At 41.2% G+C, this 27,993-nt stretch overlaps 1 protein-coding gene across 1 annotated transcript in view; it reads left to right on the top strand.

The window, feature by feature from the left end:
• The window catches only part of LOC144070884 (RNA-binding protein 38-like), a 35,211-nt gene extending 8,715 nt beyond the window's left edge, over positions 1–26,496 (top strand). The window contains exons 3-4 of the mRNA XM_077595399.1: positions 12,784–12,844; positions 21,656–26,496. Coding sequence (XP_077451525.1) covers positions 12,784–12,844; positions 21,656–21,914 — 320 coding nt within the window. The 3' untranslated portion in view covers positions 21,915–26,496. The remainder of the gene's footprint in view (positions 1–12,783; positions 12,845–21,655) is intronic.
• Positions 26,497–27,993: the final 1,497 nt, after the last annotated feature.

Genomic DNA, 27,993 nt, shown 5'->3' with positions numbered 1-27,993 from the left:
CAAGAACCATATTTGTTTTTCCCCTTTCCTCTAATTACACAAATTAACTAATCATACTTAAAACTAGGAAAAACACAAAAAGCAAACCAGGGTGCTTTCTCCCCAGGAAAACAGCTTTCCCGTTCTCTGTAACAGTTAAATTCACATCAATTAATATCCAGAAACAAAATGCACACATTTATAATTCTGAATATAATTGAACCCACTAAATTGTAATCACCCCTTGTTTGTCAAGGTTAATATTTTAGCATAATTGTATCCTTTAAAGCAATTAAAACTCATTACTTATAAAATGCATACTAATCAAGTCCCAATTCATTTAACAATGTGCATTGCGTTGCATATTAACTCAGTTGTTTGAAATTCAAAATATCCCAATCTAGTAGTCTTTTTATCAAATGTAACATCCCATTGTCTTTGGAGTTTGTCAATCATTTCCTCTAAAACTTTCTTAATCAATATTTTTCAATAGTCAGGCATAAAATTAAAATCTAGTAACATTTCTATCCATTGTAGTTTATTTTCTCTCTAATTGTTTACTTTAAAAATCTGTAAGAAGATTTGTCTCAATTGTTTACTTTAAAAATCTGTAAGAAAATCTAATCTCAATTGTTTACTTTAACTATCTATAAGAAGGTTTAGTCTCAATTGAAACGCTTTCATTTTTTTTATGGAGACAATAAAACCAATATAAAAAGTTCCTCATGGCTTACAGCATCGCTCCCCGAGCAATAATCTTTCCGATCAATATTTGAGTGCTTGCCATTTCGTCTGATTACGTCAAAAAGTTTATCTTACCTGTCTCCTATAAACGTTTCAACTGAGAGAACCTTCTTATAGTGCACAAAATGGATCCCGCTATTTTCATGTTTGCTGGTTGGTCAGGAACACGTGTGTTGAGCACCCAGGCTCCCGGGACCGCCGTTGGTCCAGTCTGTTTTCTGTTGGCAATCACAGTCTCCTCCTGCTAACCCAAATTCAGTGTGTTCCTTTAAAGTTTTTTCTTTTATGCAGATAGCCAGATTAGCCTCATCCTCTAGTTCCAATCGTGTAGTGAATAATGGCGTTTGGTATGGTCTACTTAATAGGATGTCCATATTTTGTTGTCCGGTTGACCTCGTTATGTAGGCGCAATGATTTCATAACGAAATATGGAACCTTTTTTCAATTCAGTCAATTATTCTGTTAACACAATTTGGATGCCATTATCACAATAAATCAATAGTACTTTGGAATTTCGTATCAAGCACTGTCTGTTTTTTGTTTTTCCCAGTGCTCCCAAATTTCGCATAGCAGATTTGTTTCTCCACTTCAAATTTCACATTTGGAGTACTGCTGCTTTTTCATTAAAAATTTCCTTGGACGAAATATTTTTCCATAATTTGGCGTTGCCATCCGTGAAACGGCTTATTGGCAAATTCTGAAATCGATTCCAATTTGCTAAATCATTTTCCACCTTGATACCTAACCGATTGATCATATCTCGGTGGTCGGCCAATCAAAAACACAAAAAGACAAACAAACAATCATTCACACTCACTCATTTTCAGACATCCGTGGTCTGCAAATTTTTCCTTTTTTTTTATCACTGGTGAAGAGCGCCATCCCCAGTCCTGGGGCTTCTTGGCAGCTAACCACCTTTCGCTGTGTCATGGCAAGTCATTCTAAAAGGAAATAGGTCAATGTTGTTTGGTTGACATCAACTGTTTGATGCTAATGCAATTAATATTCTAATAGTCATTAATATGAACCACGCTAAAGCATATTCCACCTGTTGATGGGCAAAACAATGAATTGCCACCCGTGCACTGGTGACAAGTCATGATGTTTATTGCATCTCAGCGAAATTATGCCTATCCTAAATTAATTATTTTATCTAAACTTGCCAGCTACATTTTACCTAATAATTTGGATCAATGCCATTTCTGCATTGTCTTCATGTTTGATATCATTAATAATTTGGATGATTCCTAATCCTTAAGTCTAAATCGCAAATCCCTCTCTATTTGCTAAGATAGCTAAATTGCACTTGTTGAATTGCTGTTCTGCTCCAAGCACTATGCTTATTTAATATAAGAGCCATTTTTTGTAGCTCACTCTTACCACAATTAAAATTTAGAGAAACTAACCTTCTACTTAGCAATTTCTTAATCATTTCCTAATGATAAATTTCAGTGTTTATTAGAGGACCCATAATTTGTCACCAATATGTTATATTGTCAATTTTCTGTCTCTAACTGTCTTCTTTTCTTTCTATTACTCTCTCTGCTCATGTCTCCATCACTGCTCCTCCTTGCTCATCGTGTGGAATGTGAGATGTAACCTGAGATTTCTTGCATTCCAGTCCCCCAATCCCCCCCCTCGTGCTCCTGGCCCCTGCGAGTGGAGCCCGGCACGAGGAGTGGGCTGAGCAAGGGGGGCACTGTTTCTGAACAGGCCTAATATATATATATATATTTCTTCCTGGGTTAGTGGAAACGTGGGCTGTGGAAGAAAGGCAGTTTTAACTTCAGTTGGCTCGCCGCCATTTTTTCTCTTTGTCTGTGGGCTCGGCCATTTTTCCTCTCACATGTGGTCTGCTTTTCAACCCCCCCCACCATCCTGTACCAATGCACCCTCTCTTAAATACTTATTTTTATCCGTCTAAGTATTCTTTTTCGCCGATTAAACTCCTATTTTTTGCGGCAATCATACTTATATCGTTTATGAACGCGTCATAGCGTACTTATATATATCTATATATCTATTCATATGAAGATTACTTGCATGCGTTTATAGTTTTATTCTATTTCTTTTTTTTCTTTATATCGAGCTCTTTCATTATCTTGGCACTGTATAACAATATATTTCTTCTATATTTTTAACACAACCCTCGAAGTCCCTTCGCGGGGAGGCGCTACCTCCACTGTCTGCTTTCCAGGCAGATAGGCCGACACACAGCCTTTTATCGTGCTGTATACTATTAAAACATAATTCCGACACACAGAAAAATGTCTTTCCGACACACAGAAAGAAGAATCTCCGACACACAGAGAAGAGTATACGCAACTTTTCTTTTTGGGACTTGGTGGGTTGGATTCTACAAATTAATTTTAAAAAGTGCCTTACCGTTTTTTGGTGCCTCCTCTGTACGAAAGGATAATTCGTAATCTGTTCCCGGGCCAGCAGGCCAGATCGCCCTCTCTCAAGGCCGGAGTAGCCGACGTCAAGCCATCCATCCTTCTGTCGATCTGCCGTGGCCGGAAAGCAGAGAAGAATCCCGGGTTTCAGGCACCAAAATGTCAAAGCTGGGTTGCCTCGACAATAATCTTTATACAGAGGAAGCAGCAAAACACGTGGTAGTTTTAAGCTCCCGGCCGAAGGAGGTTATCTGGATAGGGAGGCCTCTCGAAAATGGCCGCTGCTCGGCCCTCTTCCTTTGTTCTTGGCTAGCCCCCTTGGCTAGCCCCCACCCTTCCTAAGAAGGGGTCAGCGCTCGGACAGAGCCAAGCGTCCACCTCGAGGCTCCCCAACCAGATACGCCGTCCAGTTGGTCGGTTATAGTATTTAATAGAAGTTTAGGCGGAGGCGGGACCAGAAAAAGGGGTGTGTATATACAAAGTGATGACAGGCCTTGACCTGTAGGTGTCAGTAAAAATTCTATTCTAGTAACTAAATTCATAAGAGTGCAAGATTAAATATAAGAATTGTTAGGTTCATCCAATTGTAGGTTTATCCTTAGGTTTTTCCAATTCAGCTTTCAATAAAAAAGGCATCTGTAGTCACATCCCATTTAATTCTTGCAAGAGAGAATACATCCGGCAGCTCGGCCCACCCAAGATTATTCTAAAGAGCGGCATTATGTCCTGCCTATTTAAGGCTTCAAATCAAAACAATTACAAGGTTATCGATTCCATTTGCGTAAGCAAGAAAACAAAACAATTCCATTTGCGTAAGCAAGAAACAAAACAATTCCATAATCAAGCAACCCAAGCGTCAACCTAGCGTCACAAATTAAAACAATATGCTTGATAGCCATCCGCTGACCCAACAACAATTTAAGCGTCCTTCACCGATCTTCATTGTGAACTCGCATCTGGGGAAAAGGTTGAGGTGTATCTCCCAGTACTCAGTCCTCGGAGCAAGGACTCGGTGTATTGTTTTATGTCTTTGCCTTGTATCTCTCGCTGGAACCAGCTGTCCTGGAGAGCGACCTTGGCGTAAGCGTTTGTCTTCGTTGGAGGCGATCAACACATATTTTAATATAGTTACACATTTAGGATGAGCATTACTATTCCTAATAAGCAAACACATTTATAATAATGAATTACCCCAACATTCCCCCCTATATTATAAATTTGCACATGATCTCCTTAATAAAACTTCCTTTCAGCTTTATTCCATTAATTCCAAATGAACATATAGTAACATCCCAGAATTAACCCAACATTCCCCCCTTTTTTATTATATGTTCGTTATTTATTTTATGGCAAATCCAAGAAGAGAGGGATATCTCCGTTGGCTGTTTTAATTTTACCCGCTTAGGCCCTACTCGTTCGGCAGGTCTGAAAGCAGAAAACAAAATCATTTTCGCCATATTTTCCATCCCCGGAACTACCATGCTCTTGAAATTCACTGCTGCTGTCAGCATTAGTAGGGGATATAATTCATGCAATTTAGAATTTGTAGGGGCAATCGCAGTGGTCATAAGTCGGCTCATCAAAGATCTTAAGCAGGGAATAATACAACACCCACATAATGTCAAAATCGTAGCAAAAAGGGCTACGGAAAATGCAACAGATTGTGCCAAATTCTTATACTTCCCAAAAGACTTATGCCACCAGCTTTCAAGGGCGGATTCTCTGACTCCAGAATGCTCCTTCATATTGCGGTTGAGGGTCTGCAGGCCACTAATGGCCCGGGTGAGGGACCCATCGGGTGACGTGTTGTTCGGTATGAAGGTGCAACACTGATCTCCAAACATTGCACACACGCCCCCTTGCTCCGCAAGCAGCATATCAACTGCTATGCGATCCTGGAACGCCATAAGACTGGTGGCTGCCAATTGTTCCTTTATCGCCACAAGTCCCTGTTCAGTATAATTTCCAAGTTTTTGGACATTGTAATGCAGGTAATTTATCCAATCAACATTTTTGTTTGGAGTAATTAAAAGAAAAATATACTCCCAACCTGCTGCGATCTGTTTAGCCAACTTATACTCACCTGGTATGCCCCGTGGATGCCAATCGCATCAATCTATGTCGGATCACCCTCTCTCCATGCGACGCCGTCGCGAGGGGCCCGCCATCATACCGGATTTCTGGGCAGCCAATTGTATCTCCTCTACTGTAGATGGAAAAACAGACACTGGTAATAGCAGTGAGACCAAGGCACAAAGTCCTGCTGTCATTTTGGCAGGAGTCGTATAATTTGTTTTGACCCCACCACCACCATAGGTCAGAACGTGGTACCAGGGTGTAGTCGGTTTTAGGATGTGGGCACACCACGTCTCATTTATCGCCTCCAGCTTCAGACCATGCCCTGTAAGGTTTTAAGCAGGTAAAATGATTTAAAAGCTTACATTTTCATTTGTCATTATCTCCATTACACAATCAGGAGTAATTTGCGCGGGTACTGCTCGTAAGAGAGGGCGGGGCACAATACATGTTATCCAGGTTTGATTTATAGTATTAGCTGCATTTTCCATCAACAGTAACCAATTTTTTCTTACCGCCTCCCGTTTGGGAACTCCCCGTTGCAGAAATGAATTCTCTGGTCATTTCAGATTTTAATTTTACTATGGCGGATCCGGGTGTTTCCATCTCTGACGACCTTCCCACCGTCTCCATAGACATTGTTGTTGAGACAAAATTGTAGATTTTTTGTAAAAAGAGTCTTCTCCATCTGCCCATGGACTTAGGAAAAACGTCAGACAAGGATCCACAAGTTAATTTGTCAGTCTGAATAATGATTTGTAATGCCCCCACCGTATGGTTTAATTTTATCGAAGACCAAATGGTTTTTTTTTTTTTTTTTTTTTGCATGTGTGTGTCATCCAAGCTTGCCAATCTAGACCAGTTTCTGCAGCAAGGTTTCCCCAATCTTTTTAAATCCATATGTATCCTTTGAAAATGGATATGTAGCTTTTGTAGCTTGACATGAGGGGGAATCGCCCGTGTTTTGGCCATATATCTGCATATAGATTGAATATATTCAACCTCCCCCTTTTTTGGGGCATGAAATTTACCATGACTCAAAATGGCAGCCCTCCCAGATAAGTCTTTTGTTTTTGTTTAGTCCCCCAGGTTCCCAAAATTTCCCATTGCAGAAATCAAAAAATTTCATTTGGCGAAATTCTTTCCTTTTTGTTTCTGTCCTACTCTGCCACCGCCGTCCTTGAAAGGCTTATCAGCGATTTCAGAAATATTCCACCTTGATATTAGAATATTGATATATCTTGGTGGCTAGCCAATTAAAACACAAAAGACAGACACTCATCCACGCTCGCACTCATAATCAAGGAATTTGCTTTGAGTGCTCCCCCAATCATCCATAATTTTGGTTTGTTGGAGTAAAACTGGAGTACCCAGAGAAAACCTACGAATTCTTGAGGACACCAGGAATACTCCACACTCCGGAAGGTCTGGATCCACTCCGCATTAGTAGATCCTCGAACCGCAAAATTGATGCCTGAAGAAACTAGATAATTAATGTATTAGATCCACATGCCACATATCTAAAAATAGAAATTTGTTCAATTGCCACCGCCCCTTACCCCAGTTCAGTCAGCATGTAGACTGCCAAGCGAGTGGCTGTGATTAACTATCTATTCGCCAATAATGCAATAACGGAAAAGTTGTGACACATTGAAACACACACACACCCCCTTTTATTTAACCGTTTGTAAAAACTTTATCTCCATGTTCTGGATTAAGTTACACCCCCTTTCAATGTTATCGAATTTTGCCCATTCTAGTCAACCCATCTACTTAAAGCATTTCTCCAAGGTTGATATTTTATAATTTGGAGATGTTATTTTTAAAACATAGACATTATTTCACTTGTTTCACACCATGGAAGGCCCTACCAGACTTTGTTGTAGATATTCCCCTTTATCTAAGCTTGTTATTGCCCATCGTTATCACCGTAACATTCAGTTGTATTAACCCCATAATTGCAATGCAGTAAGTTTTGGCTAAATTCTTAATGTGTATGCCTCTAAAGCAATAGACAGTAATAACGTCCCAATAGTCATCAATATGACCTATAGCAAAGCATACGCCCCCTTCAGGTCAAACAAGGAAAGTCTTTTGTGCACCTAAAGACGCTCCATGTTTCTTCTAGGGAAACTATGCCTATCCTTAACCAATTATCTTATCAACCCCAGCCAGGTTCAATTTACCTAACAATTTGGACGAATGCCATGAAATTTCTCATTTCCGCATTGTTAATTTCATGTCTGATTTCTTTAACAACCAAATAACCCTTAATACCTAAGACATAAATTGCAAATCACCCCATACTATGTTTACTTAAGATAAGAGCCATTTCTTATAGCTCCCTGTTACCACAAGAAAAATCTACAATAATTAAATTAGTGAAATCCACCTTTTACTAGGCATTTCCTAATTACAATTTTCAATGCTTAATAAAGGACCCACAAATTGTAACCAATATGCCATAATATTGTAAAAAATCCATTCATTTTTCTTTAACCAGCCAACCATTTAAAAACAGTAATAATATCGTTTTATCCTCCAAAACTAGCTCTCTTCAATTAAGAGCCCTTTGAACTTCACAAAACAAAAAATAAAATAATAATAATAGTATTATTCCCAATTCCAAAGCTTTTACCAAATCAATCTTTGCCAAACAGATTTTCTATCACCTCGAAAGACATTTCTGATTAAATCCCAAAAATAAATGCGAAGATCATCGCGGAACCCTGCATCCCTTGTCTTATTCTGAAATGTTTAAACGGAAGCGCGCCCTTAGCCGCTGACTGTGACCTCCACGCTCGCTGCAGAAGCAGCTTATCAATGTTGACATTCCTAAGCGACCTCTTTTTCTTTCTGCGCACAATGTTTCACCTCCTGTGTAAAATTACAACGCTTTTTAGAGAAGACTAAATTAATTACACCAAATTAATTACTCTCCCGATATCCAACTATATCACCATAGTTTGCCAAGACCCCATAATAAGGGGTCCCCCAAAAATTTTAGTCGCTTGTGGGGTCCGCGCGCATATAATGTCCAACACCATCAAATCAGCCGCACCAAAACAGAGCGCTTCCCCCCAATCAACACATTATTTGGCAAGTTTAGAGTATGACAAAAAACGCAGTTTTGGCAACCCCGTTAAACATTTAATTTGCTGTTTTGTATTTCTGTTAACCAAAATATTCCCGCTAGCAGACGGGAACGAAACCAGGATAAGCCACAATAAGCCATTTCATTCCAGTACATTTAGTTACTATTAACAAAGCATGCCTAGCACTTGGAAATAACCATTTTAATTGCCGTTTTACAACTTTCAGCATCATACAAAAAATTCCAATTGAATTCATTCACAAAGAATGTGATCTCTGGTTTAAAATTTAGCTCAAACATCTTCATTCAAATCATTTTGAGCAGGCCTGTCTTGTTTTTAGAATAAAAACAGCCCATCGCCTCGCTCCTATCAACCAGCCGAGGCCCGCTATCATATACAAAACAGCACGTTTTGCCTTTCCCCGCCTCGTCATCAAAAACAATAATTAGTATCTGTGGAACAAGCCGTATCGCTTGTGTCTCCCTTCACATATTATATATAGATTACTTCTATGCTTAGTGCGTATTTTATCCCGCAGGTTTTAATATTTCATGCATATTTAAGCTGGCCAGCAAACCCATATTTGTTTATCCATAAATTTAGGTGTTTAACCCTTGTAGCGCTTTGATTTTCAACAAATTTCAAAATCCCCATTCTTTGATATTTGAGCTGCCCATCTTTGGATGGAGCTCGCGTGCACTCAGTTATCAGTTAGCAAATTTCTTTTCCGCGGAAGGACATACGTAACACACGCAACACGTAACACACGCAACACAAATGTATACCCTAGCTTGATATACTGTCAGAGTTATATTTGTACCTTTCCGGACCACAGCACAGGACACCCCGAACTGCCCCAAGTTTTATAGACTCATGCTCTGTCTCGTTACCTGGCAGCGACTAGTATACCCAGGGTTTGTAACGCAGTCCCCTGGACGCGTGTCGCAGTCCCCTGGACGCGTGTCGCAGTCCCCTGGACGCGAGTCTCATTTAAAAAAAAATGGACTTACCAGATATGACACCAGATGTCTCTTTCAGAGTGTTAGTCGTCAACCGTCGAGAACCCAAGTCGCCTCGTCGAGTAATCCAGCCCGGAAAAGGGTATTTAAGCGCCGTGCACGGTCTTTCCAGATATCGAACGGAAGCGACCTGGATTCTGCTCCGGTATCTTGACCACAGGCTCGAAGGACCAAATGTTAGGTTCATCCAATTGTAGGTTTATCCTTAGGTTTTTCCAATTCAGCTTTCAATAAAAAAGGCATCTGTAGTCACATCCCATTTAATTCTTGCAAGAGAGAATACATCCGGCAGCTCGGCCCACCCAAGATTATTCTAAAGAGCGGCATTATGTCCTGCCTATTTAAGGCTTCAAATCAAAACAATTACAAGGTTATCGATTCCATTTGCGTAAGCAAGAAAACAAAACAATTCCATTTGCGTAAGCAAGAAACAAAACAATTCCATAATCAAGCAACCCAAGCGTCAACCTAGCGTCACAAATTAAAACAATATGCTTGATAGCCATCCGCTGACCCAACAACAATTTAAGCGTCCTTCACCGATCTTCATTGTGAACTCGCATCTGGGGAAAAGGTTGAGGTGTATCTCCCAGTACTCAGTCCTCGGAGCAAGGACTCGGTGTATTGTTTTATGTCTTTGCCTTGTATCTCTCGCTGGAACCAGCTGTCCTGGAGAGCGACCTTGGCGTAAGCGTTTGTCTTCGTTGGAGGCGATCAACACATATTTTAATATAGTTACACATTTAGGATGAGCATTACTATTCCTAATAAGCAAACACATTTATAATAATGAATTACCCCAACAAGTCCCTTCGCGGGGAGGCGCTACCTCCACTGTCTGCTTTCCAGGCAGATAGGCCGACACACAGCCTTTTATCGTGCTGTATACTATTAAAACATAATTCCGACACACAGAAAAATGTCTTTCCGACACACAGAAAGAAGAATCTCCGACACACAGAGAAGAGTATACGCAACTTTTCTTTTTGGGACTTGGTGGGTTGGATTCTACAAATTAATTTTAAAAAGTGCCTTACCGTTTTTTGGTGCCTCCTCTGTACGAAAGGATAATTCGTAATCTGTTCCCGGGCCAGCAGGCCAGATCGCCCTCTCTCAAGGCCGGAGTAGCCGACGTCAAGCCATCCATCCTTCTGTCGATCTGCCGTGGCCGGAAAGCAGAGAAGAATCCCGGGTTTCAGGCACCAAAATGTCAAAGCTGGGTTGCCTCGACAATAATCTTTATACAGAGGAAGCAGCAAAACACTTGGTAGTTTTAAGCTCCCGGCCGAAGGAGGTTATCTGGATAGGGAGGCCTCTCGAAAATGGCCGCTGCTCGGCCCTCTTCCTTTGTTCTTGGCTAGCCCCCTTGGCTAGCCCCCACCCTTCCTAAGAAGGGGTCAGCGCTCGGACAGAGCCAAGCGTCCACCTCGAGGCTCCCCAACCAGATACGCCGTCCAGTTGGTCGGTTATAGTATTTAATAGAAGTTTAGGCGGAGGCGGGACCAGAAAAAGGGGTGTGTATATACAAAGTGATGACAGGCCTTGACCTGTAGGTGTCAGTAAAAATTCTATTCTAGTAACTAAATTCATAAGAGTGCAAGATTAAATATAAGAATACAATTCATATTTCACACCTTCTTCACTTTGTAGCTTCACTACACCGCAGATTTTATTCTGAGGGATATAAAAAAGTTAATAAAAATGTCTTAATCTACGCTGAAACTCGCAATTGGAAAACAGATGAAAAATGGCAGAGGTGAGGGCAGCGCTTCATCTGTCGGCACCGAAGAAGGTATCTACAATAGAGGGAGAATGGTTGCGCCAAATATCATGTATACTGTATTTTCTTGCATATTAGCCGGCTCCGCGTTTAAGCTGTACCTTTAAAATTGCCTTAAATCGTTGAATTGTATAATTTCTCTCATATAAGCCACCCCCTTATTCACAATTTTCACCTCCATATTCATGGTTTTAATAGGGAGAAAAAAATTGTTATTTTGAAGGGAAAATCTTAAGAAAAATCCTCGCACGTGGTATTTCTGTATAAATCGAAACGATCGTCTGCTAGATTGCACATTCCTAAGGGATGTTGCCAGCACCTAAACAAATTCAAAAAGGAAGTCAGCAGTACAACCAGGAAGTATGTCCGGAGCGGTCTCGTTTGTCATCCCTTGGTAAGATGGCGCTCCACTGAGCGAGCAATGGCAGGCACAAGTTTTTTCACATTTATGCAAGATACGTTTTTTTTCTTGAATTTCATTCATAGATGTCAAAATAAATTTGAAGCGTTTTATCTGTTTATCTTTTCTCTATTTTGAAATAAATGACTGTATCGGCCGCATTGTCTTGAGCCATGACGCCACGGCGCCATTGCGTCATGATGTCATCGTGTCATGGCGTAGTCAACTTGCAGTTTCGTGCATGTTGTGTTTTTATGCGCACACACTTTCTGTGTGTGGCTCCAGTTTTTATGTTCTTTCAATGTCTTCTGTGTCTGTGCTTGCTACTGTCTTGCTACTGCAACCAAGGAAATTTCCCGAATACGGGATGAAATAAAGTTCTAATCTAATATAGGGCGTACCCTCAATTCAGTCAACATTTTTTGGCCCAACAAAAGCATTTTATATGCGAGTAATTACAGTACCACAAAAAATTTAGAACTTCCTCTTTAAATGAAGTGTCACTTTGATAGTGTATCTTTCCAAATGGTAATTTAGGGCAAAAAAATTCTAATTTGGTTTTCCATCGGAGATTTGAGGGTATACTTCAATTGAAAAGGCCAATCCCCTTTAAAACAAAACATTTTCTATTGGAGAAAAAAGTTAATTTGATGTGAGAATATATTCCGGGCCAGCATTTATTCGGTCTGTTGTTATCCCTATGTTTTACCCTTGGTTTTATGCACAGCTTGCATGCCAAGGGGCATTTTCAGTGTGAAGCACCAGACTATGTTTTCCAAACAATATCCTGCTCCACACCGAACCTTGACAGCCTCTTTTGGAGCTTCCTGGCGTGTGGGTGCGACTGACTTGCACCCAGCAAACAAGGAGTGTGTGTCCTCATCAAAAGGCCAGTTTATGGCACACACAAGTGTGCTGATAATGCAAGCTGGCATTGCTGAGTAATATTTGCTTATGAGAAGAGATGAGAAAAATAAGAGCATGTTTGTTGTTTCTCTGTGTATTGCATAATAATCATTACTGTATATGCAAGAAAATGAATAGAGAAAATATTGGCAAACCAGAGCCACAACAGAAAGACAAATGGCTGGAGGAGTGAAGGGTGAATGAATTTCTCCATCTTATTGAGCCCCAGCTACTTCCTGATGTTTTTGAAGGCAGCGAGGTCACAAACGTCGCATGTCAAGAGACTGGCAGTCAGTCGGCAATATTCTTCAATACTTCACGCTTGAAATTTCAACAAGCAGGAGAGAGAATGTATGTTGCCTCATCACTGCCTCTTATTTGTCTGCAGGTCTATCTGCTGGGATTCAAGACCAACAATTCCACCCTGCATGGGCTCAAAGGCACTATGAGTAAGGCTGTAATCAATCAAAGCTTCTATTTCCCATGTTGTATTTATCTTCTACTGGCCTGTTAAATACACAAGATCCTGAGCTCTGATCCCAATCACGGTTGTCTTGGGGTCCACTGAAGCAGCAAGCTACTATGTTAAACTTCCCTGCACACGCACTTACGCACAGCTGTTATAATTTAATCACACTACTGTACTAAAGGGATTGTTGTACAAACAGTCGGAGAAGATAACTGCTTGGTGAAAATGATGCAAAGGCAAATATATGACTGAATTTTGATTTATTTATTTTTTATATGAAAGAACTAACCTGCCAAAGCCTTTTAACACAACCCCAACACCATTGGGATGATCTACAACAGAGGTGATTGGGAACAACGGTTCTGGAGAAGTTGGAAGGGGTTTTCCCCCCTATAATGGCAGTTTACAGTTGCAAGTAGAATTCTTGACTATTTGGGGTTCATAGTTAAAATAACTTTCTATAACATATGCCAGTAGAAAGTAAGGTTACAGAATAATGTATTTTTCATGTAAAAAATAATAGAGGCTATTCCTCATTGCTTCCCTCACAATGGGATTTATTGGATGTACCGGAAAATGTGACTATATTTACGTATCTCAAGTTTAAAAAAGGGTGAACTCCGTTAACAACATTCGCTACCAATCAAAATGGCTCCTCTCATTCCCTAAATATGCCGCTAATCAGACTGGTCTATACTGTTTTTTTATGGTTTCTCTCCATCTTGTACCTTTCCGCTTGTTTCACATGCACAGGTTTATAAGATGACAAGAGCCGTACAAACTCTGAAACCCTGAGTTTGTGGTATTGAGGGTAAAAAGGAAGTTGCTGTATAGGAGAAAGAGAGGCTGTGTTCTGATTTCACTAGCAGTTTGGAAACTGTATCTAAAATCCTTCATCAGCCAGACATGGACAATGTCAGATGGTGCCACAGTCGACTATAGGCCTTACGCGGAATTGTAAATGTGTGGCAGAAGGTCAGCCTCGATATCCCAACCAGAAGACCAATGACTTTAAACAAGAAGGGCGATTCGTTGCTAGGGGAATTTCAGCAAACATGTGTCACGTCTTTGGCGACGTCGTGTCGAGGAAACGTGGAAATGGACCCAATTGCAGGGAAGCAGGCAAGGATGAGGGAAGTAGTGTTCAAACAAAAACTTTGTTAACTTAGGCCATGTCCTCGATAATCGACAAACCGCAAAGTAGGATCACCCCTATTATTTCTACCATACTACACATGTTCACACACGCCTTTACAAAAATTTAAGTACAGAAGTACAATTATCAAGAGGAGTATTTATGAAATATTACAGTTATAATCATACGAAAAGACTATTGTGTTAATAACTAAATATAATTTATATATAAAAAATGTAAATACTTTAAATACTGTACTCAGTGAAAATAACTTCTCTCCATCTGATATAAATCCCCAAAAATTGGTTCATGGGAGTTTTAGTCCAAGTCTTCTTGCACAGTCCAGACTTTGAATGGCAGGCCCCTTTCATCAAGGTATAGCTTCACGTTCGGGATGAAATAGCTTGTGAAGGCTTTATCAGAGCCGCCTCTACCTACTGAGGAGTCTACGGTCCTTTGGAGTGTGCCGGACACTGCTGAGGACTTTTTACGACACTGTGGTGGCATCTACATTGTTTTATGCAGTGGTCTGTTGGGGATGCGGGAGCACGTAGAGGGACAGGAACAGGCTGAATAAGCTGGTCAGGAGGACCAGCTCTGTTCTGGGCTGTCCTTTGGACTCTGTGGAGGAAGTGGGAGAGCAGCGGATGCTGACCAGGATGATGTCCATCATGGACAGCACCTCCCACCCCCTGCATGAGTCTGTGGAGTCCCTCCGAAGCTCTTTTAGCAATAGACTGTGGCACCCTCATTGCAAGAAGGAGCGCTTCCGCAGATCCTTCCTCCCATCAGCTGTCAGGCTCTTTAACAAAAAAATGGCTGTGTAAAGACCTACCGTATGCATGCATGTACATCTTTGTGGATGTATGTATATATGTGCTTATATGTGTGTATGTATATGTATAAGTGTATGTACACATATGTGTATATGTATGTGTATATATAGATATACTTCAGCGACACGCTTATTTATTTATATATTTATTAATGTATTTATTTATTAACTTACTTATTACCTATCTATTCATGTCTAAAATGCCTTTCCTATTTCTGCATCCTCACCCTCTTGCTACTGTGACAACGAAATTTCTCGAATACGGGATGAATAAAGTTATCCAATCCAATCCAATGATGGATCAGCGTCAGGCGATCGATGTAAACCCTGGGACTTTCAGTTCATTTTTGAATAAGAATGTCTGGGAAGAAATCCTCTTCCAAAAAACTTGCTCCGGAAGACAATCATTCGCTTCAGTTATGTCAGGGAACTCTTCCTCGACGTACCGTGTCGCTGCCTGTTCCGGCCGAGGCCGGGTCGCGGGGAAGACCTCGCTCGCCGCCCTCGGCTCGCTATGGCTCGCTTTTCAGTACCCGTTCCGCAACGGCGAGGTGGCGGTGGCTCCTGTAATGATTCTTCCATAGGACGCTTAACGACGATTCAAAATCAAAACAAAGCTGGAAAAGGCTTGGCGTTGGCTTTATCCAAATTGTGATGTGCGCGATGGGAAATTCACTCGCAACAAAACAGGAGAAGGCAAGATCTAGTACTTCTCTGCATTTTATGATCGTCACGTCATTCTTATGCGGTGAAATTCTTCTGCGGTGTAATTCTTCTTCGGCGCGTCATTCTTCTGCGGTGAAATTCTTCTTTGGTGTTGAGTGCCACCCAATTCAGCACCAAAGAAGAAGCGGGGCCTTGTCTTCCGCCATTTTTCATCTCCTGTCTTTTGGTTGCAATTTAAGTGTGAATTTTGACATTTTTATGAACTTTTTTTATACTTGATATAAAATCTGATGTACTGAACCCACGAAATGGTGAAGGATCACAATGCATCATTTTTTTGCATACTTTACAGACATGGCTAATCAACTCACACTTGGACCAACTGTTTGTTTTACAGGTTGTGAAAAGCATTGGGCCCAGCTTCAGTTTTGTGGATATATACTGTATTCTGATCTTACTTTGTCTTGGAAAAAACAACCTTTTAAGTGTTATATTTCTAAATTACAACGTGCACAGGAATAGCACTTCCAAATAAAGCATTTTATTTAATCACGGAAGATGTGACTGACAGGTATGTCCCATTTATACATATAGCTTTCAATCACAAATTAGTCTAAAAGCGTTTTCACAGGCCAATTGGGATAAAACTATGATATCCTGTGATCTAAAATCCATCAGACAACCCTCCTCCCCATCAATACGCCACATGACATACAGTAATCTCTGTAAACAACAGATCCTTATACTAGAGAACAGCTCAGAAATAGAGATAAACAGCACCATATACATGCCATTTACAGTAACTTAAATATGCTGTGTCACTTATATGCGCTATTCTGCTATGGTGAGCAAGTGTCATTTAGCTTTGTAAGTTAGTGGAAATAACTGATAATGCTGTCTTTTTACCATTTGTGTGGCTCAGGCATTTCAATCTATGATGCACCAAAGTCAGGCTGACATTCTGTGTAGGCACAATGTCTATTTGACACTTTCTCCATTGGAACCCAATAGTAAAATGTAATATTCATTTGCATTTCGAAAGCATGGCCTTCTTTTGCTTACCCTCCCCCAAGCTGTAAGTGTGCGTTTATACCAAGAGGATAAGGAGTCGATGTGTTTGTGTGTGTCTCTGTTTAGTGAGTGGGTTTGGCCCTGCCTGAGTCACATCCCTTTTCTGAACTATTAAGCGTATCTGTCCTAAGGCAATTAGGGATATATGATGGGTGATCCTTCAACTCTCCTCTTTTGATCTTTCTCGCTCAAGGTGTCCCGACGGCCGTCTCTTTCGCCATCGTCTAGACTCTAGATTCACGTCATCCCACTCCTGCTTCTAGTGCTTTTTGACACAGGGTGTGAGTGGGAGTACAAAGGAAGCTGGCTGCAAGGCAGTGAGCCCTTAGTGAAGGCGGAGTGCTGTCTGTGGAGGTTATTCTGCTCTTGTGGGTCTGTTAACGTACACCAATGCAGCTGTGCCAATTAGCCCGATCGCATCTGCACAACACGCACGATACAAACGCTCCCGATTATTCACATAGTCACACACTGCCCTTGTCTTGCATGTGTATTAAAAAAAGGAAAAAAATCAAAGGCTGTGTGTACAAATGTGGGTTTCACAGCCAGCAACGTCGCCGGGTCGGAAAAAGGCGAGACGAAGTGCTCTCTCGTACGATTCGGTTGTCACATTGGATCAGTCAGGCGGCGGCGCGGGGCCGTGAGAATGACACTGCACTTGTGCTATGGGAGAAACAGTGGACTAGAAAGGAGACATGAGATGCCAAGGGGTTGGACAGGACCCCATATACTTTGGTTCTTTACACGTTTTCTTGTTGTTTTGTTAAACATCTGGCGTTGCTATCTTTGCACAGAAGTCGCTGTTTATATTTTGCTTCAGTAACTGAAAGTTAGGCAGAGTGCAAACAAATCTGTTCTAAAAGAGCAAAAAGAGGGGGGTGCGTATGGCATATACCCTAGGCACAGACGTTTTTCCCATATAGGCGAGGTAGGCGGTCGCCCAGGGTAGCACTTAACTGGGGGCGCACCCGTTGAGTCTCGTCCCACAACTCTTGGATTTAAAAAAGATTGCAGATTTGTATAACTTCTTTATATGCGCCTGCTCTTGTATAACTCTTCTTTATTATCTTAGCACATTTTTGTGCGATCACGGTACCAATCTTTCCCCATCGTCACCATCACCTACCCCAGGGGTGTCCAAACTATTCCTCAAAGGGGTGTAGTAGGTGCAGTTTTTTTTCTTCTAACTCATCAAGCACAGACAGTTTAAGCAATGAGGTTTCTTCTAAAACCAGTATCACCTGACAACAATCAACTGATTACACTTTTAAGACACCAGATAGGTGAAAATGTTTCCTCTTCATCGGTTGGAATGAAAACCTGCACCCACTGCGGCCCTTTGAAGACCGGTTTGGACACCCAGGACCAATCCTACCTTACCAGAGTCAATGTCTCACAGTTCAGAAGTATTGATGCAGGCAGCATCAGCAAAGCGAGATTGGCGGAAGATGTCCCAAAAGTAGCCAACCTTAACTTAAATGAAAACACACTATAGACTTTCATTCATTCTTCTTCCATCATAACCAATGGTATGACAATAAGAAAGAGTTCACCACTAAGAAAGATAATAAACGTAATTATTAATCTCTTGGCAAAAGGTCACCCCAAGGTATGCCGGGAACTCCTATCCATCTTTCTTGAACGCTCTGCATTTAAATCTGTCCGGTGAGTGATCTTATCAAAAGAACTGGAAATTGCAGAGTTAAAAAAAAGGTCTCGGGTCTAGTTGTGTAAAGTTTATTTATAAAGCGCTAACTATAAGCGAACTAATGTTTCCCAACCTTTTTTAACTTTTTTTCATTTCACATTGAAACCACTCGGTGGTGGTACGATTGTGAGTGCGAATGGTGATCTGCCTCTCTGTGTGCCCTTCGGCTGACTGGCGACCAATCTAGATTGTAGTCTGCCTTTCACCAATGTCAGGAGGGTTAGGTTCCAGCAAACACCGCAACCTTTGTGAGGATGCGCCGTGTTGATGATCGCAGGGCACAAGGAGCCGGACAACCATGCATACATACACCCATGCCTAGGGGCAATTTAGTGTCCAATACCATGCATGTTTTTGGAATGTGGGAGGAAACCAGAGTACCTGGAGGAAACCCATGCAGAGAACATGCAAACTCCACACAGATGAACATGACATGGAATTGAACCCAGGACCCCAGAGCTGTAAGGCCGACACACTAACCAATCGCACCACCGGGCCTGGATGATGAATGAATGATTAAATAAATATGCACATATACGTAGTACTGATCTTTTTAGGCACACTGATGTACAATGGCATATTGGAGATCACTGATCAAGAGCAAAAGTCAGTCAAAAGATGAACCCACAGGCTAGGACTGCTTCTACGTGTGGATGTGTAACACAAAAAGCCACCCCATCCATGAGGAGCACAGTCCCAGTGTTGTGCATTTTTTTTCGCCCAAAATTAACTTAAGGTGGTACTAGTAATGCTTCTCCACACCAAGCACACGCGACTACTTTTTACTACCTGTGCCTTTGTATATATTATTTTATGAGGTATAATTAAATCTTATAGTTCCCATCTTTGATACAGATGTGCCACTTCTCACGACTATTCCATTCAGCGCCTGTTTTCTTCTAGCGCTTGATCCTGTTTAAAAAGAGGAAATGTGAACATTCAGAAAGCCGTAGCAGCCAGACATAATGGCATGAGTTGTGTATACAGAAGAGTGGCCCAATTTGTTGTATGCACACCTGATGTCAGATGGACTCTGTTTTGCAGTAAGCAAATCTCTGTAACTGTTTAACGCATAGGTTAGCATCAGGTTAGTGATCAAATCTTGCATCTACTCTCCTGTTCACAGGTGTGTTAAACTTGACCTCTTCATTGATGATACCACATGTATGAAATTCGTGTGATTTGTGCACCTTTGTATTCAAGGTTTTTCTTCTAATTGCTAAGAGAGTTCAATATGCTAATAGGGTGAAAAATAACTTGGATTAAAAATACATTTATTTTGGTAGAACTTTAATCACTTCGGTGGCTCTCAAAAATAACATGGACTTAAACAAGAGAACAAAACCCAACTTTGATGGGAAAGACGCGGGGAGACGACAAGCACTGGACATGGAGAGAGCATACATAAACACAGGTTGACACAAGGGACGATCCGACAAGAACTGACAAAACACAGGGTTTAAATAGACAGACATGGGTTAATGAGACAATTAGAAACACCTGGGTCACATGAGTAAGCAGAATATACACCAGGGGCGGGGAAACGACAAATGAACTCAATGGGCAATCAAGGACAGGTCACACAGGGGAAAAAAAACAACAAAACCTGACCAACCCATTGTGTAACAGGTTAGCGCATTGGCCTGTCAGTTATGGGGTCATTGGTTCGATCCCAGGTCAGTCCTCTCTGTTTGGAGTTTGCATGTTCAGCTTGGGCTTGCGTGGGTTTTCCCCAGGTACTCTAGTTTCCTCCCAAATCCCCAAAACATGCAGGTAGGGTGGTTAAACACTCTAAATTACCCAATAGTTAGCTGGGATAGGCTCCAGCATACCCTGCAACCCTTGTGAAGATAAGCGGTTCAGAAAATGAATTAACTTGCTATCTTCACGTGCAACATCAGGAAGCAAAAGTTGCTTTCCCTTGCTTTGCTCATCTGCTGTTTGTATTGTTGAACAGTAGTGACATATTTCACATCTTGATGGCTGTTGGCGATTGAGCTCTTAGCCAAACACCTCGTGGTCATTTTGTTCTAACAGCTATATAATTCCAAGATAACGAACATTGATAAACTGAAGAACATCTCTAACAACAACTTACCAATTGACAATTCATTCCAAGTCGAGACCAGTCAAAAACGAACAAGACATAGATCCACAAAACTGGGCCCAGAGTCCCATCTTAGCAGGATGCGCTAAGCATTCAGAAAAGTTTGACACAATCTCTTTGATGGGTAGAGGTGTGTGTGTGGGTTTTCCTTGTGTGTGCTGTCTTGGTGGTGTGTACGTCTCACCTTGTCTCCCTCTGCGGTCCCCTTCCTTATGGGGTGAGGTGTGTTTGATACGCAATCAGCCCTTGTGTGTGTATTTATACTTTGCGTTCTGATACGCATGTCTGTTTTTTGGGATTATTGCTTGGATTTGGTCATGTTGTCTCCCTGTCAGTGTGTGCACTTGCTATCCCTGTTAGGTTTGTTTCTTTGTTGATTTTTACTAAGTCCTAAGTTTGTATGACTTTTTCTGTTAGTTTTTATTTGTATTTATGAGTTTTGTTAGTTTTATTTGTATTTATTAGTTTTGTGCACCAGCACTCCACGTGTCGTCAATTCCCTGCATCTCTAGATTCCACTTCGCTGCGCACCTGTGGCATTTTCATGACACAGTGGCATCATTCTTAGATTGGTCCTAAAGGTTTGTGAGTCCCTGTGGTCAGGGCAACACTGATTATCTTCTGTCAGAGTCAGCCGGAGTGGGTGCGGATGACTGACTGGGCGCAGTGTCAGTTTAGAATGTTATCTCCATCACATGTCAGCGTGGTTTGTTCAACTGTGAGCATACTGTTTTGTTTTTATCACTTAGTCACTCATTTTCTTGCAAACAGGGGCTCTTCACACGAAATGCTTTCATTCTATATATGTGTCGGAGAGATACACGATTCTTATCCACATATAAATGATTCTACATCGGATTGCAGACGGCATAAAAAATATCATGTGTGTGGTATTAGGGCAAAAAGTGATTTGACCTGCTGTGAATGTAGCCTCATTATCATTCAGCTATTGTTAAATGACTTGTGAATTTTGAGACATTTTTTAAAAAGCCATTTGCACAAAGTTAGTGTTATCTGAAGGTTTTGTTTTTATTTACAAACGAAGATTCAGCCCTGACCATTCACAGCTATTAGACCTCCAATCCACTTGAAGTGGATGGTTTGGCAGCGAATGAAAAATCATTGAAGTGAATGAAGAGTTGATTCGCTGTCACCCTCCCAGTTAAGACAAATTAGATGTCTACGAGTGATAAACTCAGTTAAATTCACATCAGATGACCATAATGATGTCAGAAACTGATTTTATAGCTGTCACTTCTCTCTTTTCAGCTTAGCTCATCCTTACATCACTCCTCCAGCAGTCCTGCAGCCCAGCCTGGTGCTGCCATATGCCATGACCCATCCCTACTTAACTCCCTCAGGATTGGATCACTATCCTTTTAGCCCGTCTCCATTGCCCTTCATCAGCTACAGCTTCTCGCCCGGAATTCCTTCGCTCGCTCTCGTTGCATCCCAAACTCCACCCGCTGCCACCCTTTCACCTTTCACTATGTTTTCCACCTTGCAACAGTGCCATCGAACGCAGTGAACAGCCAATGAAATTTGACGTCTTGAGTGAGATGTGATCAAAAAAGGGCTTACTGAAATCACTCCAGAGTTTTGAAAGTTTGTTTTAATAGTTCATAAAAATGTTATTGCTTCTGTTACTTCACAATATCCTGAATGTTAGTTCAAGTCAGGGAGTAGACTAAATAATCCCAGTGACTGGCCACCAGACGACATTTGAAGAACGCAAGAGGACAATTTCTGGGTTGTTGTTTTTGTTAATCTACTGTTTGTTCATTTATTTTTCTGAGCAGCCTCATTGAAACATCTCTGTCATCCCTGAACACCATATTTAAACATGTAATGCATATAGATTTTTATTTTTATTTTATTTTATTTTATGGTCTAAAAGTTTTCTCATAGTTTGGCCACAGGTGAGACTTATTACTCCAGAACGAGTTATGGTATGTGAAAATATTAAAGGCAGGACCTGACCAAAATGATGTGGTGGTTCTATCTTGGGCGACATCAAGACAGATAGTGGTTCTATCTTGGGCGACATCAAGACAGATGTGGTTTAATATTGTAAGCAGAAGGCCAGGCTTACATTTACATTAATGTATAGTGACGAATAATGGCTGGTCATTGACTCAAATGGGTCACAAAACTGAAATTTTTAGATAACAAATTAAATAGCATAACTAGCAAGTGAGGAAACAAATGGAACAGTAGCTGGAGTGAGAATTAACAGAGGACATTGGAAGTTTATTTACATCCGGAGTGTTGCAATGAATGTTGGGAGGCATGAGACTTCTTATTTGTCCGTTCCGCCCACAAAGTTTGATGGTTAATTTCTAGGTCACTGTTACTGATGGTAGTCATATTTTTCATGTTTTGTTTGTTTGTTTTTCCAACTGCAGAAGCAGACTGGTGCTTAATGGAAGCTTGATTCGCAGTTTGTTCATGTGAATCCACGTTTGTCATTTTAAAAAAGCCATAAATTACTTTTAGAAAAAACAACCCGGCGGCTTAAGTGGTTGAGAGGTTCTGCCTTACAGCTCTGGGATCTTGGGTTCAAATTTAGGTCGGTCCACCTGTGTAGAGTCTCCCCGGGCCTGCATCGATTTTCCCCGGGTACCTGGTTTCCTCCCACATTCCAAAAACATGCATGTAGGCTGATTGGACACTCTTAATTGCCCCTGGGTATGGGTTTGAGCGTCAATGGTTGTTTGTCTCCTTGTGGCCTGCGATTCAGGGTGTCCCCCTGCCTCTGGCCTGAAGTCGGCTGGGATGGGCTCCAGTACCCCCCGCAACCCTAGTAAGGATAAAGCGGTTCAGAAAATGAATGAATAAAAACAAGCCAAAAAAGTAGAATAAAATCTTTTTTATTGATTCTTGGGTGCTGATTAAAAAAAAATTCAATTAACATTAAACCAGAAAATATCTGATTGAGATGAAGAACCTTTTTTCATGGGAGATATCATGGGTGGTTGTTATTGAGGTCAGTATCAGCTCAGGATAAAGGTTGCTTAATGAGCCTGAGGAGGTACACATGAGTCATTGCGGACATTTCTTTGGAAGAATTATAAATAAAAGTTATGAAGGTTGCCTTTTAAATCAAATGGAGCATATGAAATGTTAAAAAAAAACACTGAAGGGAGAAATCAGGCATGGCAGCTGCCGTCAGAACATTTTTCATAAATTTTTAGGGGTTGGTGTTTTTGAAATTTTGAACCCCATTTAAAATGTTACATATAAATGGTTTGAAGGATAAACATGCATTTTTATTTGAAGATTGTAGTACAATTTATTTTATTTTATACTTTCTTGGGTGTTATTGGTATTTTTCCACATTCCAAATTGGAAATGCCCAATTGAAACGTGGCTACATAAACATCATATATTGCCATAACATTTTTTAGATTTCAGCAATTAAGTTTGAAAATTATTAATACCTATTCTTATATTAATGTGTGTTAGTGTGTGTATATCTATATATAGATATACACATCCCCCAATACACACTGGGTGTACATTCGCTTTTCCCCTTGTTTGTCCCTCCTCGCTTGCCCTTTCTTCTCGCCCAGCTGCGCGTCATTGATAATTAATTTGCCTACTGTTTAAATTATTCAACTTTTGTTTGAGCACTCATTCCCTCCTCCATTGCTTGCTTCCCTGCACTCGGCTCCACTCCACGTTTCCTCGCCACAATGTCGCCAAAGACGTGACTAGGATGTTGACGAGTTGGTTGAGGGGCACCAAAACGAACTCCCAATGGAGCAGGAGTTAATGCAAGCAGCCACCATTCCAACAGCACCAATCAGAAAAAAAAAACGTGGAGAAACCAACTTTCCGATTTTGGGGGTAAAGTGTTCACGAGTCGTGTGATCACCCACTTTGACAACGTTTGTCTTGTGAATTTTAGAAACATTTTTAAAATCCGTCAAAGGGAATTGTTTTTTCTCAAAATGTCTGGCAACAAGCACCGCCGAAGGGGAACTTAAATCCAAACAGGTAACAGGCTGGGGAGATAAATAAAATGGGTGAAAAATGATATGCCAAAGAAATCCTAAAAGGTTAATGAAAAAGATTAAAAGTTCAATGTAATATTGTTTTGAATTCTTAATTTTATGTTTGTTTGTTATTCGTTTTGAGAATTTTAATAAATCATATTCTGACTATGATGATGATGACGATGATGACGACGATGCTGATGACGACGGCGATGCGACACGACGATGATGCGATATGACGGCAATGCGACAGTGATGCTGGTGATAATGTTGATGATGATATGATGATGCTGATGATGGTGCTGATGCTGACATTGATGATGCTGATGATGATTCTACTGCTGATGATGATGTTGCTGATGCTGTTGTTGATGATGATGATGATATTGCTGATGATGACGACGACGGCAACGGCGGATACAATAGGACTCACCGAACTCCTAGGGTTCGTCGAACCCAGATTAAGAACCACTAATATAGATGTAACACTACTGAAGGCCTAGAAGTGAAATGCACAGCCCGCCACTGGGTGATACGACGGTGATACGACGGTGAAAGGACGGTGATACGATGGTGATACGATGGTGATTCGATGGCGATATGATGGATATACGATGGCGATACGATGATGATAGCAGCCCAAGTGGTTAGCGTGTCGGCCTCACAGCTCTGGGGTCCTGGGTTCAAATCCAGGTTACATCCACCTGTGTGGAGTTTGCATGTTCTCCTCGGGCCTGCGTGGGTTTCCTCCCACATTCCAAAAACATGCATGGCAGGCTGATTTGACTCTCTAAATTGCCCCTAGGTATGGGTGTGAGTGTGCATGGTTGTCCTTCACCTTGTGCCCTGCGATTGGCTGGCCACCGATTCAGGGTGTCCCCCGCCTTTGGTCCGGAGTCAGCTGGGATAGGCTGCCGTACACCCCATGACCGTATTGAGGATAAAGCGGTTCAGAAAATGAGATGATATGAGATGATGATGATACAATGGTTAAATGATACGATGGTGATACCAGTATGATACGATGGTAATACGATGGTGATACGGTGGTGATACGGTGGTGATACGGTGGTGATATGGTGGTGATACGGTGGTGATATGAAACAATGGTGATACAATGGCGTTACAATGGTGATAAGATGGTGATATGATACGATGGTGATATGATACGATGGTGATATGATACGATGGTGATATGATACGATGGTGATGTGATACGATGGTGATGTGATACGATGGTGATGTGATACGATGGTGATGTGATACGATGGTGATGTGATACGATGGTGATGTGATACGATGGTGATATGATACGATGGTGATATGATACGATGGTGATATGATACGATGGTGATGTGATACTGTTGGAATAATGATTCAAACCTTTTAAATCATTATTAGTAATATTTAATTAAAAAAGGAAAAACATCTTTCAACAAATTCTGCTTACAACTTCGAAGGAGATGCCTTGTGACGCCGTCTCAGTCCACAGTGCATTCTGACGAGCGGCATACTCTTCGGTCCATTTAGCGGCACATAACCAAAACATTCAAAGGTAATCTGATTTAAACAATTGCATACGCAAAAACAACTGTCTCAACTGTTTTGAACAATTGTATAAGCTCAACCGAATAACATCATGAAGGTTATAAAAACACTGTCACAACAATCTGTTTTTATCGGAACACCTGCGTAAGAATTTGCACAGTAAGCGAAACAACGGCATTAGAATTTGCACCAGTAAGCATAATAATTTCTTTATAAGGTAAACAAAGCAAAGCAGTTTAATGTAAACAAAGCAGTATTTTCAAATCTGCTGCTGGAGTCTTCGTCATAACATTTGGTAGAAGTGTCCGTAACGCCGTGACCTCTTTTCCTTCGCCCTTGAGGAGTCGACTGTGCAGGAAAAAAGTCCATCTTCCCATGACTTGATTTATAGCCTTACTACTTATTGAAAAATGCTTACAACACATATAGAATATTCCATAATAATTCTAACATTCCCTCCTTTTACTATATGTTTGTTATTCATTTTATGACAAATTCAAAATGAGAGGGATATCACCGTTGGCTGTTTTAATTTTACCCGCTTAGGCTCTACTCGTTCGGCAGGTCTGAAAAGCAGAAAACAAGATCATTTTCGTCCAATCCATCCTCAGAATTACCATGCTCCTGGAATTCACTGTTAGTGTCAGCACGTTTCATCAGTAGGGGATATAATTCAATTTAGAATTTGTAGGGGCAATCGCAGTGGTTATAAGTCGGCTCATCAAAGATCTTAAGCAGGGAATAATACAACACCCACATAATGTCAAAATCGTAGCAAAAAGGGCTAATAATTAGGCCAAATCATTATTAGTGAGGCCACAAATCTGTCAGCGGACATTATTCTACTCCAGGATGCTTTTTCATCTTGCGGTTTAGGTCTGCAGGCCATCGTTGGCCCTGGTGTGGGACCCAGTGGGGGGCGTGTTGTTGAGTGCAACATTTTCAAACGTTGCATACGCCCCCTGCTCCTTCAAGAAGCATTTCAACCGCTGCACGATCCTGGAACGCCGTCAGACTAGTGGCTGCCAGTTGTTCCTTTATCGCCACAAATCCCTGTTCAGTATAATTTCCAAGTTTTTGGACATTGTAATGCAGGTAATTTATCCAATCAACATTTTTGTTTGGAGTAATTAAAAGAAAAATATACTCCCAACCTGCTGCGATCTGATTAGCCAACTTATACTCATCTGGTACGCCTCGTGGATGCCAATCGCATCAATGTATGTCGGATCAGCCTCTCTCCATGCGACGCCGTCGCGAGGGGCCCGCCATCATACCGGATTTCTGTGCAGCCAATTGTATCTCCTCTACTGTAGATGGAAAAACAGACACTGGTAATAGCAGTGAGACCAAGGCACAAAGTCCTGCTGTCATTTTGGCAGGAGTCGTATAATTTGTTTTGACCCCACCACCACCATAGGTCAGAACGTGGAATCAGGGGTGCAGTCTGTTTTAGGACGTAGGCACACCACGTCACATTTATCGCTCCCAGTGCCGGACCGTGCCCTGTGAGGACTAAGCAGGTAAAATTATTAAACGCGACATGTGTTGAAAAGTTAGGCTTGTCCTTTGCTGCCGTTGTAACTGGGTAGACATTATTCCATTTCATACATTTTGGGCTTACATCTTCTTTTGTCATTATCTCCTTTACACAATCAGGGGTAATTTGCGCGGGTACTACTCTTAAGAGAGGTCGGCCCCCATACATGTTATACAGGTTTGATACAGGTTTGATTTATAATAGCTGCATTTTCCATCAACAATAACCAATTATTTCTTACCGCCTCCCGTTTGGGAACTCCCCGTTGCAGAAATGAATTCTCTGGTCATCTCAGATTTTAATATTACTATGGCGGATCCGGGTGTTTCCATCTCTGACGACCTTCTTACCCATGGACTTAGGAAAAACGTCAGACAAAGATCCACAAGTTAATTTGTCAGTCTAAATTATGATTTGTAATGCCCCACCGTATGGGTTAATTTTATCGAAGGCCTGATGGTTTTTTCGCACACGTGTGTCATCCAAGCTTGCCAATCTAGACCAGTTTCTGCAACAAGGTT

Source organism: Stigmatopora argus, chromosome 1 (genome assembly GCF_051989625.1).
Source record: "Stigmatopora argus isolate UIUO_Sarg chromosome 1, RoL_Sarg_1.0, whole genome shotgun sequence".
NCBI classification, from domain to species: domain Eukaryota; kingdom Metazoa; phylum Chordata; class Actinopteri; order Syngnathiformes; family Syngnathidae; genus Stigmatopora; species Stigmatopora argus.
Note: the sequence above shows the minus strand (reverse complement) of the source record. Positions and strands in the feature narration are given on the sequence as shown.